General features: G+C 41.6%; 1 protein-coding gene across 1 annotated transcript in view; it reads right to left on the bottom strand.

Annotated features, from left to right (window-relative positions):
- Nucleotides 1-27,657, bottom strand: part of FRMD3 (FERM domain containing 3) — a 638,046-nt gene that overhangs the window by 144,491 nt on the left and 465,898 nt on the right. The window contains exon 6 of the mRNA XM_085633170.1: nt 3,591-3,714. Within this exon, the coding sequence (XP_085489296.1) occupies nt 3,591-3,714 (124 nt within the window). The remainder of the gene's footprint in view (nt 1-3,590; nt 3,715-27,657) is intronic.

Here is a 27,657-nt window from a genome sequence, read left to right as displayed (position 1 = left end):
AAATTAACCATGACGGGACTAATAGAAATCCTGGCCGGGCCAGCTGGTTGCACCACAACCCCAGGTGCTCCCATCTGGAGGTTGCGGGAAACGTATTATACTAGAGCCCTATGCACCTCAATCAAGGAGGTGTGCAAGACACGCAATTCGTCTACAGTGGCTGCTAGATAACGTGGATGTGGTGTGTACCCGGCCAAAACTGGCCTAGTGGCCCCTGGAATCAGCAAAGGGCCTAATCGGACCGGAGTCACAATGTGGGGGAGGGCACCATTAAACCAAATACGGTGTTGCCATGCTGATATCGGAACCTCGAGAGTCGTATATGGCCGATACGCTACAGGTATTGCAATCGGAGTGTATGTATGGAACAAATTATCATCACCGTCCACTGCCGTAAACGTTACCCAGGAGTAAAATACCTTAAATTGGAAAGCCGGATTGACTCCAACCACAAAGATTAGTGCGATACCAGCGTCTGGAACTCCATATTGCGCCGCAATATCGACTTCAGCCATAACGACTAAGAAAAGCAAAACAACTCAAAAGCGTGGCAGCACAACATGTTCGTAAGTCACATGAATGAGAAAACTTTTTTTAATATCAAGCTTGAAAAGACCTATGAAGTATCAATACAGGTAGGTTATGCCATCACCACTGTTTACCGGAAAACCGGAGTGAGGGTATCGTGGACAAGTAGAAGCACTACTAAAGCGTCTCGTAAATAAGTACCAGACCAAACGTTAAGGACGCCATGTTGCAGGGATTCTGCTCATGCACAGAACTAAGCGCAGGAAACCAGGACCTCGGTGTATTGTTGTGTACCAAAAAGTCACCTCAGTGCCCAGAACCCCAATCTGACTAGCATTAGTGTCTCATTCGTTCTCCGTACTACAGCAAAGCTACCAATGATTAGATAACCTAGAACATGTGTCTTAGTAAACTCTCAGGAATAGTGGGAAACAAGAACACTCTTTAGTTTACACTCATACTTGTCCACAACGTGAGTAATTAGAGACACTGTATAGTTTAAAATGTTTATTTTTAACTAACGTGCTCTAAGGTGCAGTACTCTAGCCAATACGAGCAGCATAATGCATAAAAACAATATAATTAGCAGTGTTACAATTCCATAAAGCACAAAAGAGGAAATCATATTATAATGACAGTGGAGACAGGACTATAGCTCTTTTTACCACCCTCCCCATGCTCATGAGCTAGTTTAGAATAATTATAGAAGACCTCTGGGCTTTGTCAGCGAGACCCCACCTACGAGATCAGATGCAGTGAATTAAATCTCAAGATCAGCACAGCTCTTCTATGTTGGAAAGGTTTTCTCCAAGTGCCTTCTCATGCATATAATGCCATATTAGAACATTGGAATGTGGAGCACTCCATTGTAGACAATGGAGTGCTCCCTGCTTCTACGGGCCGGTAAAGGCCCGCAGAGCAACATTCCAATGTTTTACAAAAGCTTCTCGAAGCTCGAGGGGATTTAAATCCCCTTGAGCTTCGAGAAGCCTTTGTTTTGTTTTGTTAGAACATTCTGCCCTCTAGTGGCAGAATGTTCTAATAGCCTTATAGCCCTTCGTAGCAGGGCTATACCGCTATTAAAGTCCCGCTGCTTTTGTTAAAATCCCTCGCCTTTGGCTCGGGCCTTTACCACTGCAGCGGGCCTTTAATAGCCTTATAGCCCGCTACGGCGGGCTATAAGGCTATATTAGAACATTGGAATGTTGGAAGCTCCATTGAAAACAATGGAGTGCTCCAGGCTTATAATGGCTGGTAAAAGCCCAGAGCTCCAACATTCCAATGTTTCTTTGTTCACAGCTCTCGCTGTGAACAAAGGCTTCAGGCAGCCTGAGGGGATTTGAATCCCCTCGCGCTTCCTGAAGGCTTTGTTTTATTTGTTAGAACATTCTGCCCTCTAGTGGCAGAATGTTCTAATAGCGTTGTAGCCCTTCGTAGCAGGGCTATACCGGCTACTAAAGTCCCGCTGCTTTTGTTAAAGTCCCTCGCCTTCGGCAAGGGCCTTTAACGATGCAGTGGGCCTTTAATAGCCGGTATAGCCCGCTACGGCGGGCTATAAGGCTATATTAGAACATTGGAATGTTGGTAGCTCCATTGAAAACAATGGAGTGCTCCGGGCTTATAATGGCTGATATAAGCCCGGAGCACCAACATTCCAATGTGTCTTTGTTCACAGCTTTGGCTGTGAACAAAGACTTCAGGGAGCCTGAGGGGATGTCAATCCCCTCGCGCTCCCGGAAGGCTTTGTTTTGTTAGAACATTCTGCCCTCTAGTGGCAGAATGTTCTAATAGCCTTATAGCCCTTCGTAGCAGGGCTATACCGGCTTTTAAAGTCCCTCTGCTTTGTTAAAGTCCCTCGCCTTCGGCTCGGGCCTTTAACGCTGCAGCGGGCCTTTAACAGCCGGTATAGCCCGCTACGGCGGGCTATAAGGCTATATTAAAAGCACCTGAGTTTCAGTTGGGCCGCTGTGCTTCATGTTATGTCTATGTGTGTGGGACTGACCAAAGTGAATCAACAGCATACATTGTTATTCGACCTTGAACAGGCTGTGCAGACAGAGAACGCGGTGCCCAGCTGGTTATGTGAAAGATAGACAGTTCTCATGTGAAGCAGCGCCAGCAAAGTATTTCACGAGAACAGAGCCATGTAGTCTCGTGTGCAAAAGCGGCAAAATGTCAGCCAAGCATATACTACTACTAACTTAGCAATGTCTGCCGTTAACCCCATTTCCTCACTACAGTTTGCACACGCAAACCTAATTTTCAACACAAAATTCCACGTTGTGTATCAATGCATATGTAAAATATGCCCTTTTTCCAGATTTGCCAAAGTTAGAGCAGATTGGATACAAATTTAAGTGGAATTTAGTGTCAGCTGTATAAATGGCATCCGGTGAACAGTGGCATATATCCAGACCGCAATATTAAACAAAGATCGCTGTTTGTGGTATAAGCACAGACATAGAGACATCCACAACATTTTGGCAGGAGTCCCGCTCTGCTAAACTCTATATAAAGCCCTAACTATATTTTGTATTCTTTAGACAGCTCTTGGAAGGATCTATGTCCTTAGATCAGATACCTGCGGAATAGGATGTTGCTTTTGGTAGCCCTATCTGCAGCAGCCAGCCACCTTAGTGGTGTCAGGATTATATCTGATGCTCTGTAACAAACCTGAGATCGGACAATGAATAATGTGCAGGGTTCCCACGATGGTCTTCATGCATTTAGAACATCTCAATTAGACATCTCTAAGCTCATCTTCTAACAAAATGTTCATATAAATATGATAATACACTCAAAAATTAAACACTATACTGGCATTGTATAAATCACAAAAGAAACATGGAACAAATAATTTAGCATTGTTCATCTTTGCTCTTGTAAATCACAGGCTGGACCTTCCTCCTCTTAGAGATAGTATTGTCCCAGTTTTTGTAGGTTGAATTTGTACATCCCAAAGGCTATTTCAGCAGCACATGTATGCAGCTAGTGAATGCCCTGGAAACACAAGGAAACTCGTGCTGCTCTGTTGCCCTAACACAAGTCCCACATTTAATTACCTGACGTCGTTTTTGTGTATTTCTGCTATTTTCTTTTCCAGCTTTTGTGATTGTTTTGGAAAAATCTTGAAGTCGCTGATGTAATTCTCGGGATGTTCATCAGGATCAAAATCGCCAATCTCAGCTGTAACCAAAATTTTAGAAAAAACAATATGCGTTACAAGTGTTGACTTACTAGTGTAAACCCATACCCAAATAGTTGGGCACATATTGCTGTATTAAAGCATTTCTGGACCCTAGTCATTATTTGTTTATCTCGTTTTGCGTACTGGGTGCTTCTAGTATTTTATGTGAGGAGCTGGACATGTTAGAGAGTGAAGACATATGGAGGATGATTGGGGATGGGAGGAAAGAAAAATGTAGGACAAGAGTGGTAGAGCATGAGAATCAATGTGTCTATCACTGTGTCTGAGTCAAAGAGTTCAGGTGGAACATAGGGTTATGAACATTCAAACACTTGTCAAGAACATAAAATTAAGGAATAGGTGGGTTTTCATGCTCTAGTAAACGTGAATACGGTATGCCTCATTTTGTACTGAGTACTAAAAATCTGTAAATACACTATTTAAAAAATAAGAGGCAAGCATAGCACATTTTTATTCACTTCTCTGTATTCTACATCTCTTACATTACTCTCCACTGCATTCTAAGCATGTGTAGCTTACAGTGTGGGGTTTGGACTAACACTTGGCTGAAGAAGAAGCAATGGAACATGTTTAGCCACTTGTTCCCTAAATCTCGGGGGCGATTCAGCTGGAATTGTCTTCACACCCAGGTTCATCCCTTCTTATTAAAAAAACCTGAGCCCATTTAGGGACCTGAAAGCTTTGGGAAAATTGAGAGGACGAAGTTGAGGTTTAACGAGAGCATCAGCTCTGGAAGTGCATAATGTTCCGCATTTACGCATGCAGTTTCATTTGCATATGCAGGAACCGTTTCACATGTGAGTAGTCCCGCGATCGTCAATTGTTGTAAATTGTCTTTAGTCAAGGAAATCTTTGAAACTTCATAAAGAGTTGGACTTTGACTCCAAATGTAGGCATAAATTTAATCATATAGTTGTACCTTTCAGGGTTTTTCCTTAAAACTTTGTGAATAAGAAAGTTAAACGGTGAGAGAGCTAGAAAAGTTCAGCAACATGAAATGCTAATGGAGCACGCCAGACAATGCTATATCAGTGCATATAATTTATAAGGGCATATTTGAACATTGTATTGTAATATTATATGGAAGCAATTCTGTATCACTTTTCTACATCTTGAGAAGGCCCCAAAGCCTTGCTTTCCAGTTGGTCGACTAAATAGCTACTCTATCTGTGGTGTATCGTTGGAAAAGGGTGTTTGCTGCGTATAAGCAGGGCCACTGGAATTGTGCAATAGTGCGGCCACAGCAATTTTTGATTAATTATAGATTTGACACATTTTCCACATAATCCATAATCTGCAGATTTTAACAGAAACATTAATTTTGTTTCTAGCTCAAATGGTTCAAAAGGTAATACAAATGCAGCAACATATGATGCCGTGCAGTGAAAGGCTCTTTGCAAAGCTGAACTTCTCACCTTTTTATTGCTTATTGCTATATTTGGGTATTAAAATGTTACTAATGAGGTGCAACCAATGCCCAGACAGTGTTACCAAATGAGAGGATGGTGAAAAAGCAAAGTGATTCTATTAAAAAATGTGCTGCATTTCCTTTTCTTGATGCCACAGGTAGCAAGGTGTCTGCATGCCCCCAGCCTCTTCAAGCAAGCCATACGCGTTTCGAGCAATGGAAATGCTCTTGTTCACTGGCATTAAAGATGAAAGAAGCAGGTGAGTTCGGAACAATTCATTTATTCAAATTTAAGTCCCGCCCATGTGGGCGTCATTCAAACCGGCATTCTTGCGTTAAGGAACTGTCAAGTCTTCCGGCATACCAGGGAACTACTACATCCAGAATGCCGGTTTGAATGACGCCCACATGGGCGGGACTTAAATTTGAATAAATGAATTGTTCCGAACTCACCTGCTTCTTTCATCTTTAATGCCAGTGAACAAGAGCATTTCCATTGCTCGAAACGCGTATGGCTTGCTTGAAGAGGCTGGGGGCATGCAGACACCTTGCTACCTGTGGCATCTTGAGCGGTAACCCCTTCGTGTGTGGTGACTCCATATGGGCAACCTTTGTGATGAATATATATAATTATATTCAACGAGACAAAGATGATTATGCCAATGGCCAGATTTTTACTTTTTCCCGCAAATATGATGTCTATAAAAACAAATCGATGAGTGGTAAAAAAATGCGGCAGGAACAAACCGGAGCATATGGTGTATTGTCCACTTCAAATTCGGACCTTAGTTCAGCAGTCGAAAGTGAAGGCGAGATGGAGAACATGGCAAATAGACCGAACGCAGGGGCAAGCAAGCCGTCCCTGGGTGAAGAACTTGACTGCCTTCGGATGAGTAGAAGGAGCACCTTGAGACCTAGGGTTAATCAAACGTCAAAAAACGAAGGACAAAGAACAGGCGGGAAGGAAGGAGGGCAGCCAGAAAAAGGAGGCAACAATACAAACAAAAAATCAATGAGAGGGCGAGGTCAATGGAGGAAACGATAATGCTCACCAATACCAGCAGCATGGGGACCATAGAAACAAGTGACAAACCGAGCATTGAAAACAGTACCATTATCAATCTTACTGAACTGGAGCTTAATCAATCTGAAAAACAGATCCTCTCACTTGGTCTCTCCTATTGTCCCTCAACCAACTTTGATTATACCAACACTAGGGCTGACATTTACAAGTTTGTGAGAAAACTTAAACTCACAAAATTTCACCACGGAAAAACAAAGCCCCCAAGCACTTCGCAAACCAATCATGACCAACCTATCATAACAGAGATGGATAACTTAAGTGTTGCTGATATTGGACCGCTAAAGGATCTGATCAATCTCAATCGGGAAGGTGATGGTTTTGGGGAAAGTGATTTGGAATTGGCAACCCAGGATTTGCTCTCACCTGGATTTGAGATCTGCACCAAACCAACAACTATGTTCAAAGAAAAATCTAAATTTACACCTATCTTACCTCGTGATGCAATTGACCTGTTTAATGAACAAGTGGTGGCGGAAATTAAACAATTATATATAACCGCCAGCAAGAATTATGCGCCTACTAACAATGAGGAACGCAAATACCACCAACTAATGGACAAAATTAGGAAAAACAAACAGGTGGTAATCAGAAATGCGGACAAAGGGGGCAATGTAGTCCTATGGACACTTAAAGACTATGCAGAGGAGGCAGCCAAACATCTCAATGACACAAATTGCTACCGAAAAAGCACTATTGATAAATTCAAGCAGGCACAACATAACTTCATTGGGAAACTATTGGCCTGGAAAAGTGCAGGCCTCCTGAATCTGCAAGAGTTTAAATTTTTGAAAAAAGAAAACCCAACTATCCCTTTGCTGTATTTCGTTCCAAAGGTCCACAAGTCTATCAGCAAGCCACCTGGTAGGCCGATCATTTCGGCATGCGATGGGCCATTGGAGAACATGTCTATTTACATTGACTCTTTCCTGCAGCAACATGTGAAAGCTCTCAAATCCTATGTACAAGACACAAGTGACTTTATACGCAAAATTGAAGAGATCAGGTGGCATGATGACTATTGCCTTATTGCATTGGACGTTACAGCCCTTTACACTTGTATACGCAACCATGATGGAGTCAGGGCGGTTGAGTATTTTTTGGCTAATCGACCTATGAAATTCGCAAAACATAACCAGATGTTATTAGATCTTTTAACATTCTGTCTAGACAACAACTTGTTTTTGTATAATAGCCAAATTTACCAACAGGTGCAAGGTGTAGCCATGGGGGCCAGCTTCTCCCCCAGCTATGCTTGTCTCTTTATGGGATGGTGGGAGGAGCTGGTCCTGATGAGACAATATGCCCAGACATTTGGAACAACATAGTTGCATGGTTGCGTTTCATTGATGATTTGTTTGTTGTATGGAAAGGGTCCATGCAGGATGCATATGAGTTTGTTGCTAAAATCAACACCAATGACCTCAATCTTAAATTCACTTGTGATATATGTAGAGAGACTATAACATTTTTGGATACAAAAATCTACATTACCCCCACGGGTCTTGCCACGACTTTATTCAGAAAACCGACAGCGGGCAACTCGATATTGCACGCGTCAAGTGCCCACCCCCCCCCACTTGATTCACAGTATCCCCTATGGGGAAATGTTAAGAATTAAAAGAATTTGCAGTGCAGAGAATGACATGCAAGCAAAACAGGAAGAATGTAAAAACAGATTCTTACAACGGGGATATAAGAACCATGTAGTAGAAGCGGCAATTTTCAAATCTAGATCTAAAGCGAGACAAGACCTGCTCCAATATAAATCTCAGACCAATAATGGGGTGAAAGACAAAAAGAGGGAACCTATTAGGCTCATTCTGGGATATAGTAGGCAAGAAGGACAAATCAGAGCTATAATTAGACGCAATTGGCCAATACTCAGAGGGGACCCTGTTATAGGGGGAGCCTTACCCAAGAAACCTTCTATCACATTTAGAAAAACGATGTCTATGGGTAACACACTGGTAAAGAATAACCCTGAGCTAGCTGAACTCAATACTTGGCTAGCCCCTAGAACAGGTTTTTATAAATGTACCCAATGTAAAGCATGCCAATATGGAGTCAACACAAAAACTTATCAAACGGCCTTTAGCTCCAAAAAACACCCTATACTGAAGTACTTGTCCTGCAAAACCGAATTTGCTGTCTACGCACTCACATGTAGTTGCAATCTAACTTATATAGGCAGCACCAAGCTGCCAGTACATAAAAGAATTCTGCAACACATGCGAGCCATAACTAATAAAGATCCCAGTTACCCTGTTGCTAGGCACTTTAAGGAACAGCATCAAAGTAACCTTAAGCACTTTAAATACCATGTGTTGGATGCAGTGCCCTTTACCAAGAGGGGAGGCAACAGAGAAAGAAACCTTCGGCGTCTTGAGACTAGATTTATTTTGGAAATGGATACTAGGCACCCTGGGGGTCTAAATGTTTGTGAGGACTTACACACATATTTATGAGATATAGCCCTCACATAACTAAGCAGCATATTTTACATTGAGTCATTATGATATTCGCCACTTAGTCTATCAATGGAAACTTTAATAGTTTTATATATATTTCTTTAATGCTACTCTGTTGAGTTTATGTCATATCATGGTCAGAAGTTTATATGCATAATTTAGGAACATATTTTAGGAGTAATTTTAGTTAATTTATTGACACAATTTTTTAGGTTGAAATGATTTTATAAAGGTTTTATAATTCATAATGTGGGAATCAATCTATTGCTTTGTTCAATGATTACCTATGGATTTATATTATTTCCATTTATTCCGTTTCTGTGTAACTCAACTGCACGATGGTTTTGTCATCCTATCCTCGTGTTAAGGCATTTATGCCACATATTAACCTACATACATATATATTAATATGTGTATTATCCGCACTCTCTTTTGCACACAAGCACCTATTTGCACATATATTTTTTGCACATTTGCACATATATATATATAGTAAAAAAATCGAAACAAAATCAAATATAGTTCAAATTGGGATCTCGATTTTAGAATGAATAGTATTATGGGGACATTTCTCTATTTATGCACTTAGACACTTTATATACAGAATTTTACATGGTTGACCTACGAAATTTGAGATGATTGTATTAGGAATATGCGATGGGGTCAGGTTGTATTTATACTGAGATCTCCACCTGCCCTCACAAAACAGTTGAGGAACAGGAAATAGGGTATATTATGCCAAGTAGGATTGTTTAACAGTGGTAGAAATACTTAAAAAAGTTAAAATCGTATTATTTTAATCGTGTGAATTTATTCCATGTATTTTTAAGTTACATGATATCCTAATATTAGACATGTATTCCTTACTCTTTACGGTCACACAATATTTAGAGGCATTTAAGCCTTAAAATGTATATTAATTGTATTTACATGCAATACTTTGTACGACTGTATCACTTTCTAATGGCAGTAACTCTTCCATGTTTACACTTTCCTTGTTTGCACTATTTAAAGGGACATGTCGCCCATGCGCTGTTGTGTGAGCAAGGTCGGAGTTTCCGACCGAAACGCGTCATGGCGACATGGTGGTGAGCTAAATAAAATCACTATCGACGAATCTGGGTCTGCTCTTGTTTTCCGACATCACGAAGGAGTTAAGGCAAGGATCACTGAATATATATATATATATATATTGCCAAATGCGTTGAAGAAATCAGGGATGACGAGGCCATGTACTGGTTCAGTTTCTTTTAATGTCAGTCAGCCGGTTGAACGTGTTTCGCCTGACCTGCAGGCTTGATCACCAACAATCGTTACAACATAGAACCAACCATTTTATACGTTTTTGCTCGTGAAATGTCACATGATGTGACTACAAACTTAGTGTGTTGGAAGAAAGACTTGTAGTTTCTTTCAATACATTGCAGCTACACTCTAAAAAATTCAGCAACAAAAAATGCAAAATTGAAAAATACTGTCACATAATAGTGTAGAGTGTAGCGCTAAACAGATGCTTGATATTTATAACAATTATTAAAGATTGATATCTTTATTCAAAACTCCCAAGTTTCTCAATAACCGCACTCATATTAGAATGCAGTATTGAAACGGCTACGTAAATTATCGAGCCGATCAATCTCATAAATACAGAATCTCATTCGATTATGTGAACTAGAATGCGTAATCCTATTGGCGCTCAGTCAACTATAACTGAAACAGCGTAATAAAACCCCAGTGGGTATAATTAACGAACGGAAGATTGTATACATGAATCTCCATACATCTGATATATACTGACCTTACGCCCTGATGGGCATTATTAAATCCTTCGACCAAGTCTTATAACTCCAACAAAGCATAGTGCACAAAATAAAATAAGTACCAAAAATTAATTAAAAAACAGTTCGAGGAGGATGACTACTAATACTATGTTCCATTTACATTAACTATGCTAATCCTCACAGATGTGTAATTAAATCTTCTTCCATGTTCAGTCCTGTTGGGGTACGAGTATTGAGTGCCAGAATATAACATGACTCAAGTTTCCTCAATTTTTTCTCACGATTGCCCCCCCCCCCCCGGGCATTTGGCGGTATGCAATCGATTACATAGTACAATAAACCCTGCTCATTTTTCTCATGATGTGACTCAAAGTGACGTGCCACAGGGTATGTTTTGTCACCATTCCGAATTGCTCTTAGGTGTTGCAACACCCTTTTGTGAACCGGATGGATTGTGCTGCCTACGTACCTCATGCCACAAGGGCATTGCAGCACATAGATAGCATAATCTGTTTTGCAGGAATAGAAACCTTTGATCTTCTTTATTCTCTTTGAAAGACCCAATGCATAGGAAGCAGTGTTTTTACCATAGCTACAGGCCTTACATTTGGTACACTTCACAAAGCCTTCTTTTCTTTTTAACCAAGAGCTTCCCTGAGTGTTCTGTCGTTTTTTTGTTATCATGTTGGTAACTAACATTTGTTTGAAGGAACGTGCTTTCCTGAATGAAATCGCCGTTTTTTTCTGGACATGTTGGCCTAGAATTAAATGCCAGTGCTTAGAGAGTATACTCCTTACTTGCCCATGGCATTTATTAAAGGAAGTAATCATTCTTATTTGATTGTTTTCTCGCTGTTGTCGATTACTTTTATTGCGACTATCCTTAAAAAGAATATCCTCTCTAGTTCTTTTTTTGGCCCTTGCTATGGCACTGTCGATAACCTCCTCTGTATAACCTCTTGCTTTAAAGCGATTTTGTAAACTTGTGAGTTCTTGATTGGATACTGTATCTTCACTGCAGTTGCGTATTGTTCTTAAGCTCTTCCCATACAGGATGCTTCTAATAAGGCTATAGGGATGGAAGCTCGTTTCATGTAGCAATGTATTCCTGGATGTAGGTTTCCTATATAGCTTGGTATGGACTTTTGACTCTTTGATATAAATCGTTAAGTCCAAGAAGTTCACCGAAGTGTTGCTGACTGTACTGGTAAATTTTAGATTAAGATCATTGACTTGAAATTTATCAATGAAATTGTGGGCTGCAATTTCAGTCCCTTTCCATATAATGAAAAGGTCGTCGATGTAACGACTCCAAAGCAACACATTTGCCTCCCATTCTGCCTGGTTGTTGACCCTGACCACCTGCTCCTCCCACCAGGCAATATGCAAATTAGCATAGCTGGGGGCGAAGCAGGTGCCCATAGCTGTACCGCAGATCTGGTGATACAGCTCGTCATTGAAAAGGAAAAAGTTATTTTTTAGACAGGTAGAAATCATGGATAGCAACATCTGAGTGTGCGACCATAATTCAATTGAGCGATTGCCCAAGAAATGTTTAGTAGCCTTTAAACCATCTTCATGCCTAATGCTGGTATATAAGGTGGAAACATCAATTGTAACCAGCAAAAGGTCTTCTTCCCAGGGGAGGTCATAGACCATTTTTAGGAAGTCTCCCGTGTCTTGGATGTAAGCGGGGAGTGCTTTTACTAGGGGACATAAAAAAGAGTCAATGAATTTGGATGTATTTTCGAAAGACCCCCAATTGCAGAGATGATCGTACGGCCTGGGGGGTTATCAGCGCTTTTGTGGACCTTTGGAATTAAGTAAAATACTGGAACAACGGGATTTTCAATTTTTAGGAATGCTAATTCATCTCGCGTAATCAGACATTGATTATACCATGCAGACAATCGTTCATTAAACAGCTTAAAGTTGCTATGCATAGTTTTTTCGGTAATCTTGACATAGTTACTCCGATTATTCAATTGTTTATAAGCTTCTGCGAGGTAGCTAGTCTTATCCCACAAAACCACATTGCCTCCTTTGTCCGCATTGCGTACTATACAGTTATCATCCATTGCTAATTTAGAGATCAACGCAGAATATTCTTTTTCATGCTTAGACAGAATTTTATGTTTCACACTTGTGCATTTCTCTAAGTTCTTTAAATCATTAATGACTAACTCATTGTAGACATCAACTGAATCTCTCAAGGTTAACGGTATAAATCTTGAGGTAGGTTTAAAGTTAGTAGGGGCACTGCCACCAATATCGACTTCCTGCTGTCTTGCTACAACCTGTGCCTGGCTGGCAGAAAGTTGGGTCATTACAGGTTCCTGAAGTACATCTGTTATTCCGGCATCATTGTCAATGGAATCAGTTTCATTATCCATTGATCTTAAATTGAATAAAAGATCCATGTCACTCACAGATAGACTTCCTGGCTGTGTATCTTCCGATATCACCTTCCTAGATGTCAATATTCCTTTGTTCTGATTTGAAGCAAAGTGTTTTTTCAGCTTTAATGTTCTTACAAATTTGAAGACATCTCCTCGTGTCTTGACATAATCAAAATCCGCTGGTGGGCAATACGATAGACCTAGTCCAAGGATATGCTCTTCTTTCTTGGTCAAAACAATATTTGTCATGTTGATTATTGGAGTAACTTCAGCTCTTGAGTCAGTTAGTTGTTGTTCTTTCCTTTGCCGTACTTTTGCCCCCTAGCGCCTCTGTTGCCTCTGCCTCTTCCTCTTCGTATTCCCTCGCTGGTCTGAGGCGGTCGTGGGCGGAGATTGAATCTCCTTTCCTGTTCTAAAAAACTGAATTCATCAATAATAGATGGCACCCCTGCGCTACTTTGGCGACTTTGTGCTTCCTCTATATCCGTATCAACCTCGGAACTTTGAATGCTACTAAGTTCTGCCTGGGCATTTGCTTTAGTTTGACCTTTCGGATTCATACGTTGTCTGCGCAAGGTATCAAACTTCTTCGCAAAGGTGTATATTTGTCCACGCTCGTAATCGTTTTTGTCCCTTATAAATTTTTGCGCCTTTCTTTCTTTGATCGTACTCTCCAATTTAAGAAGGCGTTCTCTCATTTCCTTCATATATTTCTCAATTGGTTCTTGATTGACTTCTTTCTCCAACATTTCCGAGATTTGAGTAATTTCTTCTAGAATTCTACTCCGGTCTATGTCGGCATATTTGACCAAAATGGCAAGCATCCTGCACGATGACTCAAAGTTGTTTTCTGCCCATTCACTGAGCATATTCGGGTTAGGATCTTCGTAGGTCGACGCCACCATAATACTGAGACCCCGGGGAATTCTTTTTACTTCCAGATAAAGTTGAAGAGACTTGGATTCCCACCACTTTGAGAGTTCGTTACACTTGAGTTTTTTTAAGCGTCTAAGGCGTACTTGCACATCTGTAATTTTATCGTTGCTACCGCTCGTGCCAGGTTTTTGGACTGGGACACTGGTATCATTAAAGATAGAAAGCGCAGCCTCCTCTCTCTCTTTCATTTCAGCAGCTGGCATAATTACGACCACTTTACAGCTAGTCGCTTTGAACCAGAAACCGTCAGTCTCCACACCGCACAAATGCTTGCAGATATCGATATTGACTGGCTTTCCCTTTTCCCGTCACCGACTTACAAGGTGTTTCCTACCTGGTAACCGCAGTCGTCCTGCGTGGGTCTGCTGACTCCCCAGGCTCAACTCCAAGCTCCCAGGTATACGCCTTCAATCTGTCTTAGGGGTGTACTCCCACACCTCCTTTGTATTCGGTACGGGGGGGGCAGCGGTCGAAAACTATTCCTCCTCCATGCTCGAGTAACAGCCGCCGCTCACCAGATCAGAGGGTGCGCCGTCGAACGCGGACTACCCTAGCAAAGTCCGCAAAACATTGCCAAATGCCTTGAAGAAATCAGGGATGAAGACGCCGTGTACTGGTTCAGTTTCTTTTAATGTCAGTCAGCCGGTTGAACGCGTTTCGCCTGACCTGCAGGCTTGATCACCAACAATCGTTACAACATAGAACCAACCATTTTACACGTTTGTGCTCGTGAAATGTCACGTGATGTGACTACAAACTTAGTGTGTTGGAAGAAAGACTTGTAGTTTCTTTCAATACATTGCAGCTACACTCTAAAAAATTCCTCAACAAAAAATGCAAAATTGAAAAATACTGTCACATAATAGTGTAGAGTGTAGCGCTAAACAGATGCTTGATATTTAGAACAAATATTAAAGATTGATATCTTTATTCAAAACTCCCAAGTTTCTCAAGTTTCTCAATAACCGCACTCATCTTAGAATGCAGTATTGAAACGGCCACGTAAATTATCGAGCCGATCAATCTCATAAATACAGAATCTCATTTGATTATGTGAACTAGAACGCGTAATCCTATTGGTGCTCAGTCAACTATAACCGAAACAGCGTAATATATATACAAACAATCCTGCTCCCAAAGAAGAAGGCACATACACGAAAGCTGCTGGAATAAGGTGCTTGCGTCCCTGCCAGCTGGGCAAACCTTGGAGCTTTCATTTACACACGGCAGGCCCTGCTGCGGGGGACGCACCACCGCAAGAGTGTAAGCGGGTCAGTGGGCTGGAAATTGGGTCCAGTCTGCAACAAAGGAAACAGTGCAGGAATGAGAGACTTCTAAGCGCATGGAACCCATACAGGGTATGAATCAGTGATCGTGTGAACTTGGCACTCATCCAGGGAAAATTAGCGCCACACTACAAGTACCACAAATCTGTGGGAGACTGCTGAATTGCTCATTGGAGCGGGAGCCTATCAAAAGGCAGCAAATTAGAAATAAAGGTGGGGTGCCTGAGCCAATGAACACATGAGAACGGCCTCTAAGGAAGATTGTTTGAAACGCGTCAGGCTGCAATTTCTGGACTGCGAAGTTTGTATGGCATTACTGGTTCCGGAGTGCGTATATATATATATATATATATATATATATATATATATATATATATATATATATATATATATATATATTCCAGCTTCCCAACTTTATCGTTTTTTAACAAAGTCGTGCTCTCTCGTGGCGGTGCCCCACGTTTCAATACTCCAGCTTCCCAACTTTATCGTTTTTTAACAAAGTCAAGCACTCACAGGAGGGGTTTCATATCGGTTCTCGTTTAATTTAGCAGATGAACCAAACAGCAAGACAGACGCGTTTCAGAATTTCCTTCATCAGTGTCTGATTTCAAAACGCCGCGCGCAAGCATTAAATACATTGACGTAATTCATGTGGCAGCGAAATCAATGACGGCAATATAGCCTCCTCCATAACATTCCAATAGGGTGGCCATCTTTGAACAGTATATTCATAGTACAAAAATGATTTCACCCCTCCCGTGAGTGCTTGACTTTGTTAAAAAACGATAACGTTGGGAAGCTGGAGTATTGAAACTTGGGGCACCGCCACGGGAGAGCACCCGCCTGCGAGTGACCTGGCTGTCGGTGTAAACCTGGGTGTGAAAAATATATATATATATATATATATATATATATATATATATATATATATATATATATATATATAAGCTCCAAAGATTCCCCCGTCCTCTGGAAGGAAAAACGGCACTCACGGGGCTTTCATTTCAGCAAGGTTTAATGGTTTAAACCGAATACAAACAGACGCGTTTCAGAATAGATCCTTCTTCAGTGTTTGCATTACGCGCTGTGAGGCGCCATTAAAAAGAGTCACACTAGTTGACCTAGACATAAACAGGGGACTAACGCATTTCCTTCATGCGCGCCATCTTAAAGTGGTCAATTATGCATGGTTCATGAAGTACAGTTGGTAAATACAACATATTATGCATTTCACATGAAAATTCATCAGCATGCTTGATTTTATAATCATAACCTTGCTATGACCAATCAGTTAATTACGGTTTTACCGTGTATCGGTCAATTGCACCAAATAGAATGCGCTGCAAGTGTCCCTCATTTATCATTATTTAGCCGTGTATCGGCAAATGCTTTTAATGTCCCAGGTTCTTCACCAGTCAATATTTCAATGATCCGTGATCACATTAAATTACATTACATAACTATTGGTTACCCAGATGAACTGTCAATTCTTCCCCACCATTTAACCCGTTCGGGGACTTGGATTGGAGATCTATGATATATCGTGATTCGAGTCTTCGCAATTTCAGTACCCTGTCTCCTCCCCTTACATCAAATGGGACACAGTCTATGCTGAAATACTGCAACAGGTCCCTGTTGCTATTGTGCTTGAGGGCAAAATGACGTGCCACAGGATAGTTAAAATCTTTTTTTGCAATTGCACGCATATGCTCCAGCACTCTAAGTTTGACACAATGTATTGTGCTCCCTATGTATCTTAGCCCACAGGGACATTTCAGGCAATAGACCGCATGTGTGGTGTTACAGGTCATAAATTTCTTGATTTTTTTGGGTGATTTCAGGCCTTTAATCTCATACGTCAACACCCTTTTGCTGTACGCACAGGCCTTACACCTTCCACGGGGGAAAAAACCTTTCATTTCATTTATGGTTCCCTGTTTAGATGGTATAATGTCTAGATGGCTATGTACCAAGCTGTCTTTGAGTGATCGAGCCTTTTTAAAAGTGATTAAAGGTCCTGCTGGAATATCTGTGCCAATAATGGCATCGGTTTTCAATATGTGCCAATTTTTCTTCATTATTAATCTTAGACTGTTGGCATCTTCCGAGAAGGTAGTTATCATACGGAATTTGCCAATTTGATCATCACGGACTTTTGGCTGGAATAAGTCCTTTCTAGGTATTTTTTCTACCTTTTTAAGGGTGTTTTCAAGGAGACCTAGGGTGTAACCTCTCTCTATGAACCTATTTATGCTTGCTCTGGCTGCCAATTTAAAATCGCTTTCTTCAGAGCAGTTCCTTTTCAGTCTAAGAAATTCCCCAAACGGAATACTGTTTTTTAGTCTTTGGGGATGGCTGCTAGCCGCATGTAGAGTGCTATTTCCAGCAGTCGGCTTTCTATATAAGGCCGTTGTGATTTTACCCTCCTGTATCTCGACTCTCAGGTCAAGATAGTTTACTGCCACCAAACTTATCTCGCCTGAGAATCGTAGATTGATCTCATTCTTGTTTAGATGTTCAATATATCTTTCTGCTTGATTCACCGTGCCATTCCATACCAGGAAAAGGTCGTCTATATACCTGTACCACGATATGACTTTATTGGTCCAGTCTATGTTTGCTTCAGACCATGCCACCTGCTCCTCCCACCAGCCCACGAACAAGTTCGCGTAACTGGGGGCGAAGCAGGTGCCCATCGCGGTACCCGATATTTGTCTAAAGAGGTCCCCCTGGAAAATAAAGATGTTATTATGCAGACAGAATCCGATAAATTCCAACAGCATCTCGTTATGAGTGCTAAATTTCAAGGATCGTTTTTGGAGAAAGTATCTCACTGCATTTATACCTTGTGTATGGTTAATACAAGTGTATAAACTCGTAATGTCTAAAATGATCAGGCAATAAGATGGTTGCCAAGTGAGTTTCTCAATATGTCTTATGAAGTCAGTGGAGTCTTTAATATAGGATTTTAGTCCCAGTACGGCTTCAAATAAAAAATGATCCAAGAATCTAGAGAGATTTTCTGTCAAGCTTCCTATAGAGGAAACTATCGGTCTACCCGGTGGTTGATTTCTATTTTTGTGCACCTTAGGTAGGTGATAAAATGTGGGTAGGACAGGGTTGTTAGTTCTTAAAAATAAGTATTCATCAAAGTCCAACATAGATTGCTCGTACCACTTTTTTATTAAAGTATGTAGTTGTTCTATACTTGTTTGATACTTCTCCATTGTAGTTATCTCATAGCAACTCTTGTCTCCCAGCTGTTGTGTAGCTTCTGCTACATACATTTCTCTTGGAATTAGCACAATGTTTCCTCCTTTATCAGAAGGTTTGAAAATGATCGACTTGTCCTGTTCCACTCATGAGTCAGAGACTAACGCGGGTGGGCATAGAACAAGAAACACCTAAAAGTGGCATGAAATTACCCTCAAAGTTTCTACCACAAATGCCTTTCGACGCCATAGATACCTTCTCCGAAGCTGGCGAAGTATCAAACAAGTATAGAACAACTACATACTTTAATAAAAAAGTGGTACGAGCAATCTATGTTGGACTTTGATGAATACTTATTTTTAAGAACTTGTTTGATACTTCGCCATTGTAGTTATCTCATAGCAACTCTTGTCTCCCAGCTGTCGTGTAGCTTCTGCTACATACATTTCTCTTGGAATTAGCACAATGTTTCCTCCTTTATCAGAAGGTTTGAAAATGATCGACTTGTCCTGTTCCAAATCTTTGATGGCAGTTTTCTGTGCTTTGGTTAAGTTGTCTTTTTTCCGAGTCTTTCCATTGTTGTTTCCTCTGAATTTGATTAACTCCTTGATGACAGCTTCGGAGAAGGTATCTATGGCGTCGAAAGGCATTTGTGGTAGAAACTTTGAGGGTAATTTCATGCCACTTTTAGGTGTTTCTTGTTCTATGCCCACCCGCGTTAGTCTCTGACTCATGAGTGGAACAGGACAAGTCGATCATTTTCAAACCTTCTGATAAAGGAGGAAACATTGTGCTAATTCCAAGAGAAATGTATGTAGCAGAAGCTACACGACAGCTGGGAGACAAGAGTTGCTATGAGATAACTACAATGGAGAAATATCAAACAAGTATAGAACAACTACATACTTTAATAAAAAAGTGGTACGAGCAATCTATGTTGGACTTTGATGAATACTTATTTTTAAGAACTAACAACCCTGTCCTACCCACATTTTATCACCTACCTAAGGTGCACAAAAATAGAAATCAACCACCGGGTAGACCGATAGTTTCCTCTATAGGAAGCTTGACAGAAAATCTCTCTAGATTCTTGGATCATTTTTTATTTGAAGCCGTACTGGGACTAAAATCCTATATTAAAGACTCCACTGACTTCATAAGACATATTGAGAAACTCACTTGGCAACCATCTTATTGCCTGATCGTTTTAGACATTACGAGTTTATACACTTGTATTAACCATACACAAGGTATAAATGCAGTGAGATACTTTCTCCAAAAACGATCCTTGAAATTTAGCACTCATAACGAGATGCTGTTGGAATTTATCGGATTCTGTCTGCATAATAACATCTTTATTTTCCAGGGGGACCTCTTTAGACAAATCTCGGGTACCGCGATGGGCACCTGCTTCGCCCCCAGTTACGCGAACTTGTTCGTGGGCTGGTGGGAGGAGCAGGTGGCATGGTCTGAAGCAAACATAGACTGGACCAATAAAGTCATATCGTGGTACAGGTATATAGACGACCTTTTCCTGGTATGGAATGGCACGGTGAATCAAGCAGAAAGATATATTGAACATCTAAACAAGAATGAGATCAATCTACGATTCTCAGGCGAGATAAGTTTGGTGGCAGTAAACTATCTTGACCTGAGAGTCGAGATACAGGAGGGTAAAATCACAACGGCCTTATATAGAAAGCCGACTGCTGGAAATAGCACTCTACATGCGGCTAGCAGCCATCCCCAAAGACTAAAAAACAGTATTCCGTTTGGGGAATTTCTTAGACTGAAAAGGAACTGCTCTGAAGAAAGCGATTTTAAATTGGCAGCCAGAGCAAGCATAAATAGGTTCATAGAGAGAGGTTACACCCTAGGTCTCCTTGAAAACACCCTTAAAAAGGTAGAAAAAATACCTAGAAAGGACTTATTCCAGCCAAAAGTCCGTGATGATCAAATTGGCAAATTCCGTATGATAACTACCTTCTCGGAAGATGCCAACAGTCTAAGATTAATAATGAAGAAAAATTGGCACATATTGAAAACCGATGCCATTATTGGCACAGATATTCCAGCAGGACCTTTAATCACTGTTAAAAAGGCTCGATCACTCAAAGACAGCTTGGTACATAGCCATCTAGACATTATACCATCTAAACAGGGAACCATAAATGAAATGAAAGGTTTTTTCCCCTGTGGAAGGTGTAAGGCCTGTGCGTACAGCAAAAGGGTGTTGACGTATGAGATTAAAGGCCTGAAATCACCCAAAAAAATCAAGAAATTTATGACCTGTAACACCACACATTCGGTCTATTGCCTGAAATGTCCCTGTGGGCTAAGATACATAGGGAGCACAATACATTGTGTCAAACTTAGAGTGCTGGAGCATATGCGTGCAATTGCAAAAAAAGATTTTAACTATCCTGTGGCACGTCATTTTGCCCTCAAGCACAATAGCAACAGGGACCTGTTGCAGTATTTCAGCATAGACTGTGTCCCATTTGATGTAAGGGGAGGAGACAGGGTACTGAAATTGCGAAGACTCGAATCACGATATATCATAGATCTCCAATCCAAGTCCCCGAACGGGTTAAATGGTGGGGAAGAATTGACAGTTCATCTGGGTAACCAATAGTTATGTAATGTAATTTAATGTGATCACGGATCATTGAAATATTGACTGGTGAAGAACCTGGGACATTAAAAGCATTTGCCGATACACGGCTAAATAATGATAAATGAGGGACACTTGCAGCGCATTCTATTTGGTGCAATTGACCGATACACGGTAAAACCGTAATTAACTGATTGGTCATAGCAAGGTTATGATTATAAAATCAAGCATGCTGATGAATTTTCATGTGAAATGCATAATATGTTGTATTTACCAACTGTACTTCATGAACCATGCATAATTGACCACTTTAAGATGGCGCGCATGAAGGAAATGCGTTAGTCCCCTGTTTATGTCTAGGTCAACTAGTGTGACTCTTTTTAATGGCGCCTCACAGCACGTAATGCAAACACTGAAGAAGGATCTATTCTGAAACGCGTCTGTTTGTATTCGGTTTAAACCATTAAACCTTGCTGAAACGAAAGCCCCGTGAGTGCCGTTTTTCCTTCCAGAGGACGGGGGAATCTTTGGAGCTTGCATTTCGTGCGGTACACCACCGCATTCGGCACCCGCCCGTAAAGAGTGACTCGTACTTTGGTGTACTTGGAGCGACATATATATATATATATATATATATATACATATATATATATATATATCCAAACCACTCTCCCTCCAAAGTTGAAGAAAGCAGAGCACACACGGGTTACCAGATTATCCGCCCTTTATTCATTACCATCGGCATGACGCGTTTCGTTTTGTCAAACTTCTTCAGATGCCGCAAAAATTCTAATGGTTGTCCAGCCCACTTTTGTAGCAAAAAGCCCCTCTTCGATTGGCTGAGGCATCGCTGACACTCTCACACCGGGAATGGCCCGAACTCAGAAATCTGAATTCGCGCAGAGCAGACACCATAGCGTGAGTACTAACCACAGTGGGCTGTGTCTGCTCCTTTCTCCCAGTGCATGCCTAGTTGTTTTAAATGGGCAATGAGCAGCTTTTCCGGTCCCTCACCCCACCGCTGACTGTCCCGATTACAGCCTGTAAGTACTGCCTAAGTAAGCAATCAATTACAGCGAAGTCGCACTCCATTAGATAATGGGCAGGCAAGTTTTTCAGCAAGCGGTGTTTTCGGCGTTTCCAAAAGTTTTTTAGAATGTCCAAAGGTCGCCACACAATCCGCCGAACCACTTGGGGGTGGGTACTCCTGTACGGTGCTTGTGGCCGCACCCAAACATCCAAACCACTCTCCCTCCAAAGTTGAAGAAAGCAGAGCACACACGGGTTACCAGATTATCCGCCCTTTATTCATTACCATCGGCATGACGCGTTTCGTTTTGTCAAACTTCTTCAGATGCCGCAAAAATTCAAATGGTTGTCCAGCCCACTTTTGTGGCAAAAAGCCCCTCTTCGATTGGCTGAGGCATCGCTGACACTCTTACACCGGGAATGGCCCGAACTCAGAAATCTGAATTCGCACAGAGCAGACACCATAGCGTGAGTACTAACCACAGTGGGCTGTGTCTGCTCCTTTCTCCCAGTGCGTGCCTAGTTGTTTTAAATGGGCAATGAGCAGCTTTTCCGGTCCCTCACCCCACCGCTGACTGTCCCGATTACAGCCTGTAAGTACTGCCTAAGTAAGCAATCAATTACAGCGAAGTCGCACTCCATTAGATAATGGGCAGGCAAGTTTTTCAGCAAGCGGTGTTTTCGGCGTTTCCTAAAGTTTTTTAGAATGTCCAAAGGTCGCCACACAATCCGCCAAACCACTTGGGGGTGGGTACTCCTTGCATTATAGATTTAATCAAAGCCTAGATTAGCATTAGAGTAGTTTAATTGAAGATTCAGAAATCTTCATGAATCATAGACAGGGAGATCAAACTTTTCAATCCTCTTATACTGCTAAAGTTTTGTTGTTCTGTACCAACCTTTACTGAGGTTTTCATTGGCTACTCACTATTGAGAATTAATTTTGTAGAGCTGGAAGTCCATTGACAATTTTGTATTGTTATGCGATGTTCTTGAGATTGATTTATATTTTGCTGGCTTTAAAATTGTTATAAATACATGTTTAACCTGATTTCCCGACTTGGAGCTTTACTGTGTAGCCAAATGGGTTGCACTGTATTTTAAAAATTGAATTGAAAACAACTCTTTTATTCCTCAAGCTCCTTACAAAGATCAGAGCCGGAGGGTACAAAAAGGGCCCAAATCCCCTCCGCTAAGGCACTACCATCTCGCAGTCTCTTGAGATGCGCCTCCAGCTCTTCCCTTTTTTTATTTTTTTTAGTCCTCATACATGACACTGACCCAAGATCTAAAGTTATTAGCAGTCTCACTGGGGCATATATTCGAGATAGCTTCATCTTTGAAATCCATATGGACCTCTTCCAACTATATATACTGGAGATATGCTCGGTCACACCATTCTCCATCATAGTTGAGGTGTGTCTTAATCATTGGACAGGTTAGATAATATTCCAAATAGATTTATCGGACGTGGGTTCCCCCCTTCGGTGGTTCCTGTCAATATGTCCCGTAATGGGCCCCACATTGTTATTCTTTTAACTGACCCACTTATACAATCAGCCCTACAGGTGTATTTGACATATGCAATCCACTCACTCAGTGATGGTGCACTCTGAACTACCCATTTCGTGCAGATTTCCCTGCGTGCTATAATTATCAATATATATAACAGATGTGCCTGAGATTTTTTCAATACATAATTTCTTTCACCTCTAAGTGATATTCCAAATATAATCAGTTCAAGGCTTACCTCTATTTTGGTACCCAGGATTCTAGACGGAAACTTACCACCTCATCCAGCTCTTCCCTTGGACAGTTTGGTCCCTGACACTCAATATGCCGCTACAGAAATTGTGCCAGAAATGATAATAACTGATAAATTGCCAGGCTAATCTCTGTAACATACTCTTACTTAAATCTACTGTGTAACCTTTACCTAGGAGATGGGGGATCTGCTGTCTTCACACCACTAGCTGTACATTGCAATGCGGCCTGTAGACTGCGGTATGGGGGCATCATGGTTATACAAACTGGCTCGTTGGTGAGATCTCTAATATATATGAGGCGTTATGATAGTTGTACACACCTTTTTGACCCTAGCTGAACTGCCCATTGTGGAATTATAGTACCATCCCCACCAGCCACAGCCTGTGCAGGTGAGAGCGTTGAGGAGGTGGGGCCGGGTTTGTGGGCGGGATTCGACAGATGATCATTAGGGAAATGAAATAAATAATTAATTTTCCTAATTTTTCCCTCGTCATCGTCTGTGGAAATCCCCCCCCACCCGGCCCCACCGCCCAACCACTCATACCTGCATGAGCTGCAGCTGATCCCCACTAGTGCAGCATTTAGTTGTTGAAGCATGAACTTATTTTTACTATTGCAGAGTGGTTTATATGCCACCTACAAAGGTGGGTTACAATTTGTATACTAGCACTAGACAGTTGATTGTGGAAGTTGTATTTTTGGGTCCTATCCCTGTTGGATAGGTTGGGGACACTGTGTCAGTCCTGGCACATGATCAAGGTGGGCTTATGTTATCAATGTGTCACTATGTTTGTCCAGGTTGGGTGGAAGTTAATTATTGTGTTTAGACTGACAACGTATGTTAATGCAGCAATTTCAAGTTTTCATAGAACTACAGGACATGGGAGCTATCCTTGAGATGAATACAGAATTCTAACAAGGAATGTCTATGGGTTGAGGTCGTGCATATAAAGGTATAGGGTGCTCTCCTTCCTGAAGCGTCACAAAATTAGCATAGCCAGTATACAAGCAACCCATCACAATGATACTGAAGCTGAGAAGGTGGCAAACAAATGGAAGGGGCAGGAATATCATGCATCATACTCTACGTATGCCAGAGGCATCCTGGTTTGGGTAGCTATGGGAACACTGTTCTCCCTTACTTATGTGGAGGCTAGCGTAGAGGGTAGATATATATTCCTTCAGGGTGCACTGGATGGCAGGGTCATATCTCTGGTTACTACATATGCTCCAAATATGGATGATCTGCACTTAGTTTTCAAAATACGAAATCTGGTAAGCCAAGATGTGGATGAGCGCCTTCTGTGTATGGGGGATTTCAAATGTGTGCTAGATGGGGATTTAGACAGGTTGCCTCCTCAATTTGGCACTAAACTCAGTATGATGTCCCAGTATGATGTCCGCCTTGTGGGTGGTGATGCACAATTTGGGGCTTTCTGATGCCTGCCGCTCACATTGGCTGCTGGACAAAGTGTACACATACCACTCACTTACACAAAATACTTTCAGTAGACTGTATTGATAGTCGGAATCCTCCTTAATGAGCTGGTGCCTGTGATGCATTTGCCAAGATTCTTGTCTGATCATTCTCCCGTCTGTTGCATGTTGAAGTGGGATTGACCTGAAGCACAGAGTCCAGTGTGGAGAATCCCAGTGGATGTCCTGATTGAAGGCCTGGGTAAAGATGCTCTGTCACAAGCCGTGACCGACTACATGGGGCATAATTGAGGCACAGCACAATGTAGGCCCACCAAATGGGAAGCCACGAAGGCCGTAATGCGGGGACAGTGCATGGGGCTGACATGTGGGGTGCGGAGACAGTCACAAAAAGATGCAAACAGACTAGGCAATTTTGGTTGCCCTGCAGGTGCAGGAACTGTCTGGGCTGGAGCTGTGACAGGAGGAAGCATGTTTTCACCGTCAGATTGCGGACACCTGGGATAGGCTAGATATGTACTCTTTGAAGCAGTGCTGTTGGAGGTTACACAATGAGGGCAATAAGTCAGGCAAACGTTTGACCTGGATCTTGCATAGGGAGATGGCTGTCATCCACATATCACACTTTATAACTGCAGAGGGCAAGGTAGTAACTTGGCAAGATGCTGTTGTGGCCACTTTTCAGCATCATTTGGAGGCAGTCTATATGGGGAACACCCATATCATGGTCGACCGGATTCAGGCTTTCTTTAAGCATATTGATCTCTCGCAGGTTGAGGAAGAATTGGTTGTAGAACTAGATTTGAAAATAACCCTAGAAGGGTTGAGTCCTGTTCTACTGATGCTATCTAAGAATAAGACTCCTGGGGGAGGGACAGATTCCTGGCAGCATTCTATCAGAAATACTCAGCTGCTCTCACAGGTTTCCTGTAGGCCAGAGAGACAGGGGTTCTTTCACCGACCATAAAGGAGTGGGTTATCTGTATGGGAAACTGATTTGAGTGACCCACTCAATGACACTGAATGGGTACAAATCTGTATCATATTAAAGACAGTCTCCAGCAATGCTTACTTTAAATTAACACATTTTAACTTCCTTCATCGCATCGTACTTATGTGACACCTCTGGCTTTAAGCAATATATCACCAAATAGATCAGCTGCCTGCCCTCAAAGAAGCGTTTTGGGAGCTGATTATATGCATAGGGCCTGGGGATGCCCTCCAGTACAAGCTTTCTGGACCCTGGTGGTTGATAAACATAATTTGACCACAGGTACCCTTACACCACGGTTCTGTCTACTGGGGAACATTATCAGGCCCAAGAGCTGTAAAATATCAAGATTCTACAGCTGGCAGTGGTGTTAGCCAGGAGGTGGGTGACTATCACCTAGATGGGACAGAGTATGTAGCTGAGTGAAGTTTGGGGTGAGTGATGCATATGAAATGCAGTAGAAGGGATGGAAAACTATGGCATGATCTGGAAACCTGGGGGCATAGCATAACAAATCTTTGTACTCTGCTGGAGTGCAATCAAGTGATGAGAGTACTGACACTGAGCTTTACATGTGCCCCTAACACTCCTGCATCTGTATATTAAAGGACATATCCATGCACTGTGTAACTATTATGGTGTATGGTAATTATCTCATGTGATTTTCTATTGTTACAGTATCTGAATGCAACCATTTGTTGACAGCGCTGAATTGTTGTGTACTATTGATAAAAGGACAATAAAAGTTCAAAAGAAACTGATTACGTTTGGATGAGCTCACAGGTCTCTTTTATGATTTGCAATTTGAAAGAGCACAGTATCATTTGTACTGTGGAGGTAGCATGATTTGGCAAAGTATGTGCTGGGGATGTTACTGATTTCTTTCAGAGAAACACTGTGCTTTTAGGTTATCTGACTTTTCAATGCAGTGTTCAAGTTGGAGAGCTCCTAAATTCCTTCTATGCTGGTTGAGGTGCAGGTTGTGTTATAGAATTCAGAGTGAAGTTTGAAGTTTGAAGGGCTCCGTAGTATGACTTGCAACATCTGAGATGGGAACAGTGAATTGAGATCTTTTAATTTCTTGGCGATATTTTTAATATTTTGTATACTCTGTACTGTCCTTGGAGCCATTGTTTGTCATTCTCTATGCAGATCTACATGTATTGTGTTTTGAAGCTCCTGGTTCTCGTTTGGCCAAGGTTTCCATTTTGTTTATCCATCCCATCTTCCGGCGATGGAGTTGACAACTGATTGGATGAGAATCACTTTGTTGAGAGCTCTTATCATCCATAACGCAATTTCTTTGTAGATATTGCAAGGTAAAGAGTAGCAGTGATATTTGCTTGGAGGGAGTTTAGCTCAGGTTTCTCTCAGGGTCTACCAGACATACTTGTACCACAACCAAGTGTTGGCAGTGTTCCATGGGGAAGTTCAAAGTTGATGATGTGGTGATCCATATATGGGGGGTATTTCCCATGACAGTGGTTAAACTCTTTGAGGGGAAG

This window comes from Triturus cristatus, chromosome 2_1 (assembly GCF_964204655.1).
Source record: "Triturus cristatus chromosome 2_1, aTriCri1.1, whole genome shotgun sequence".
NCBI classification, from domain to species: Eukaryota; Metazoa; Chordata; class Amphibia; order Caudata; family Salamandridae; genus Triturus; species Triturus cristatus.
Note: the sequence above shows the minus strand (reverse complement) of the source record. Positions and strands in the feature narration are given on the sequence as shown.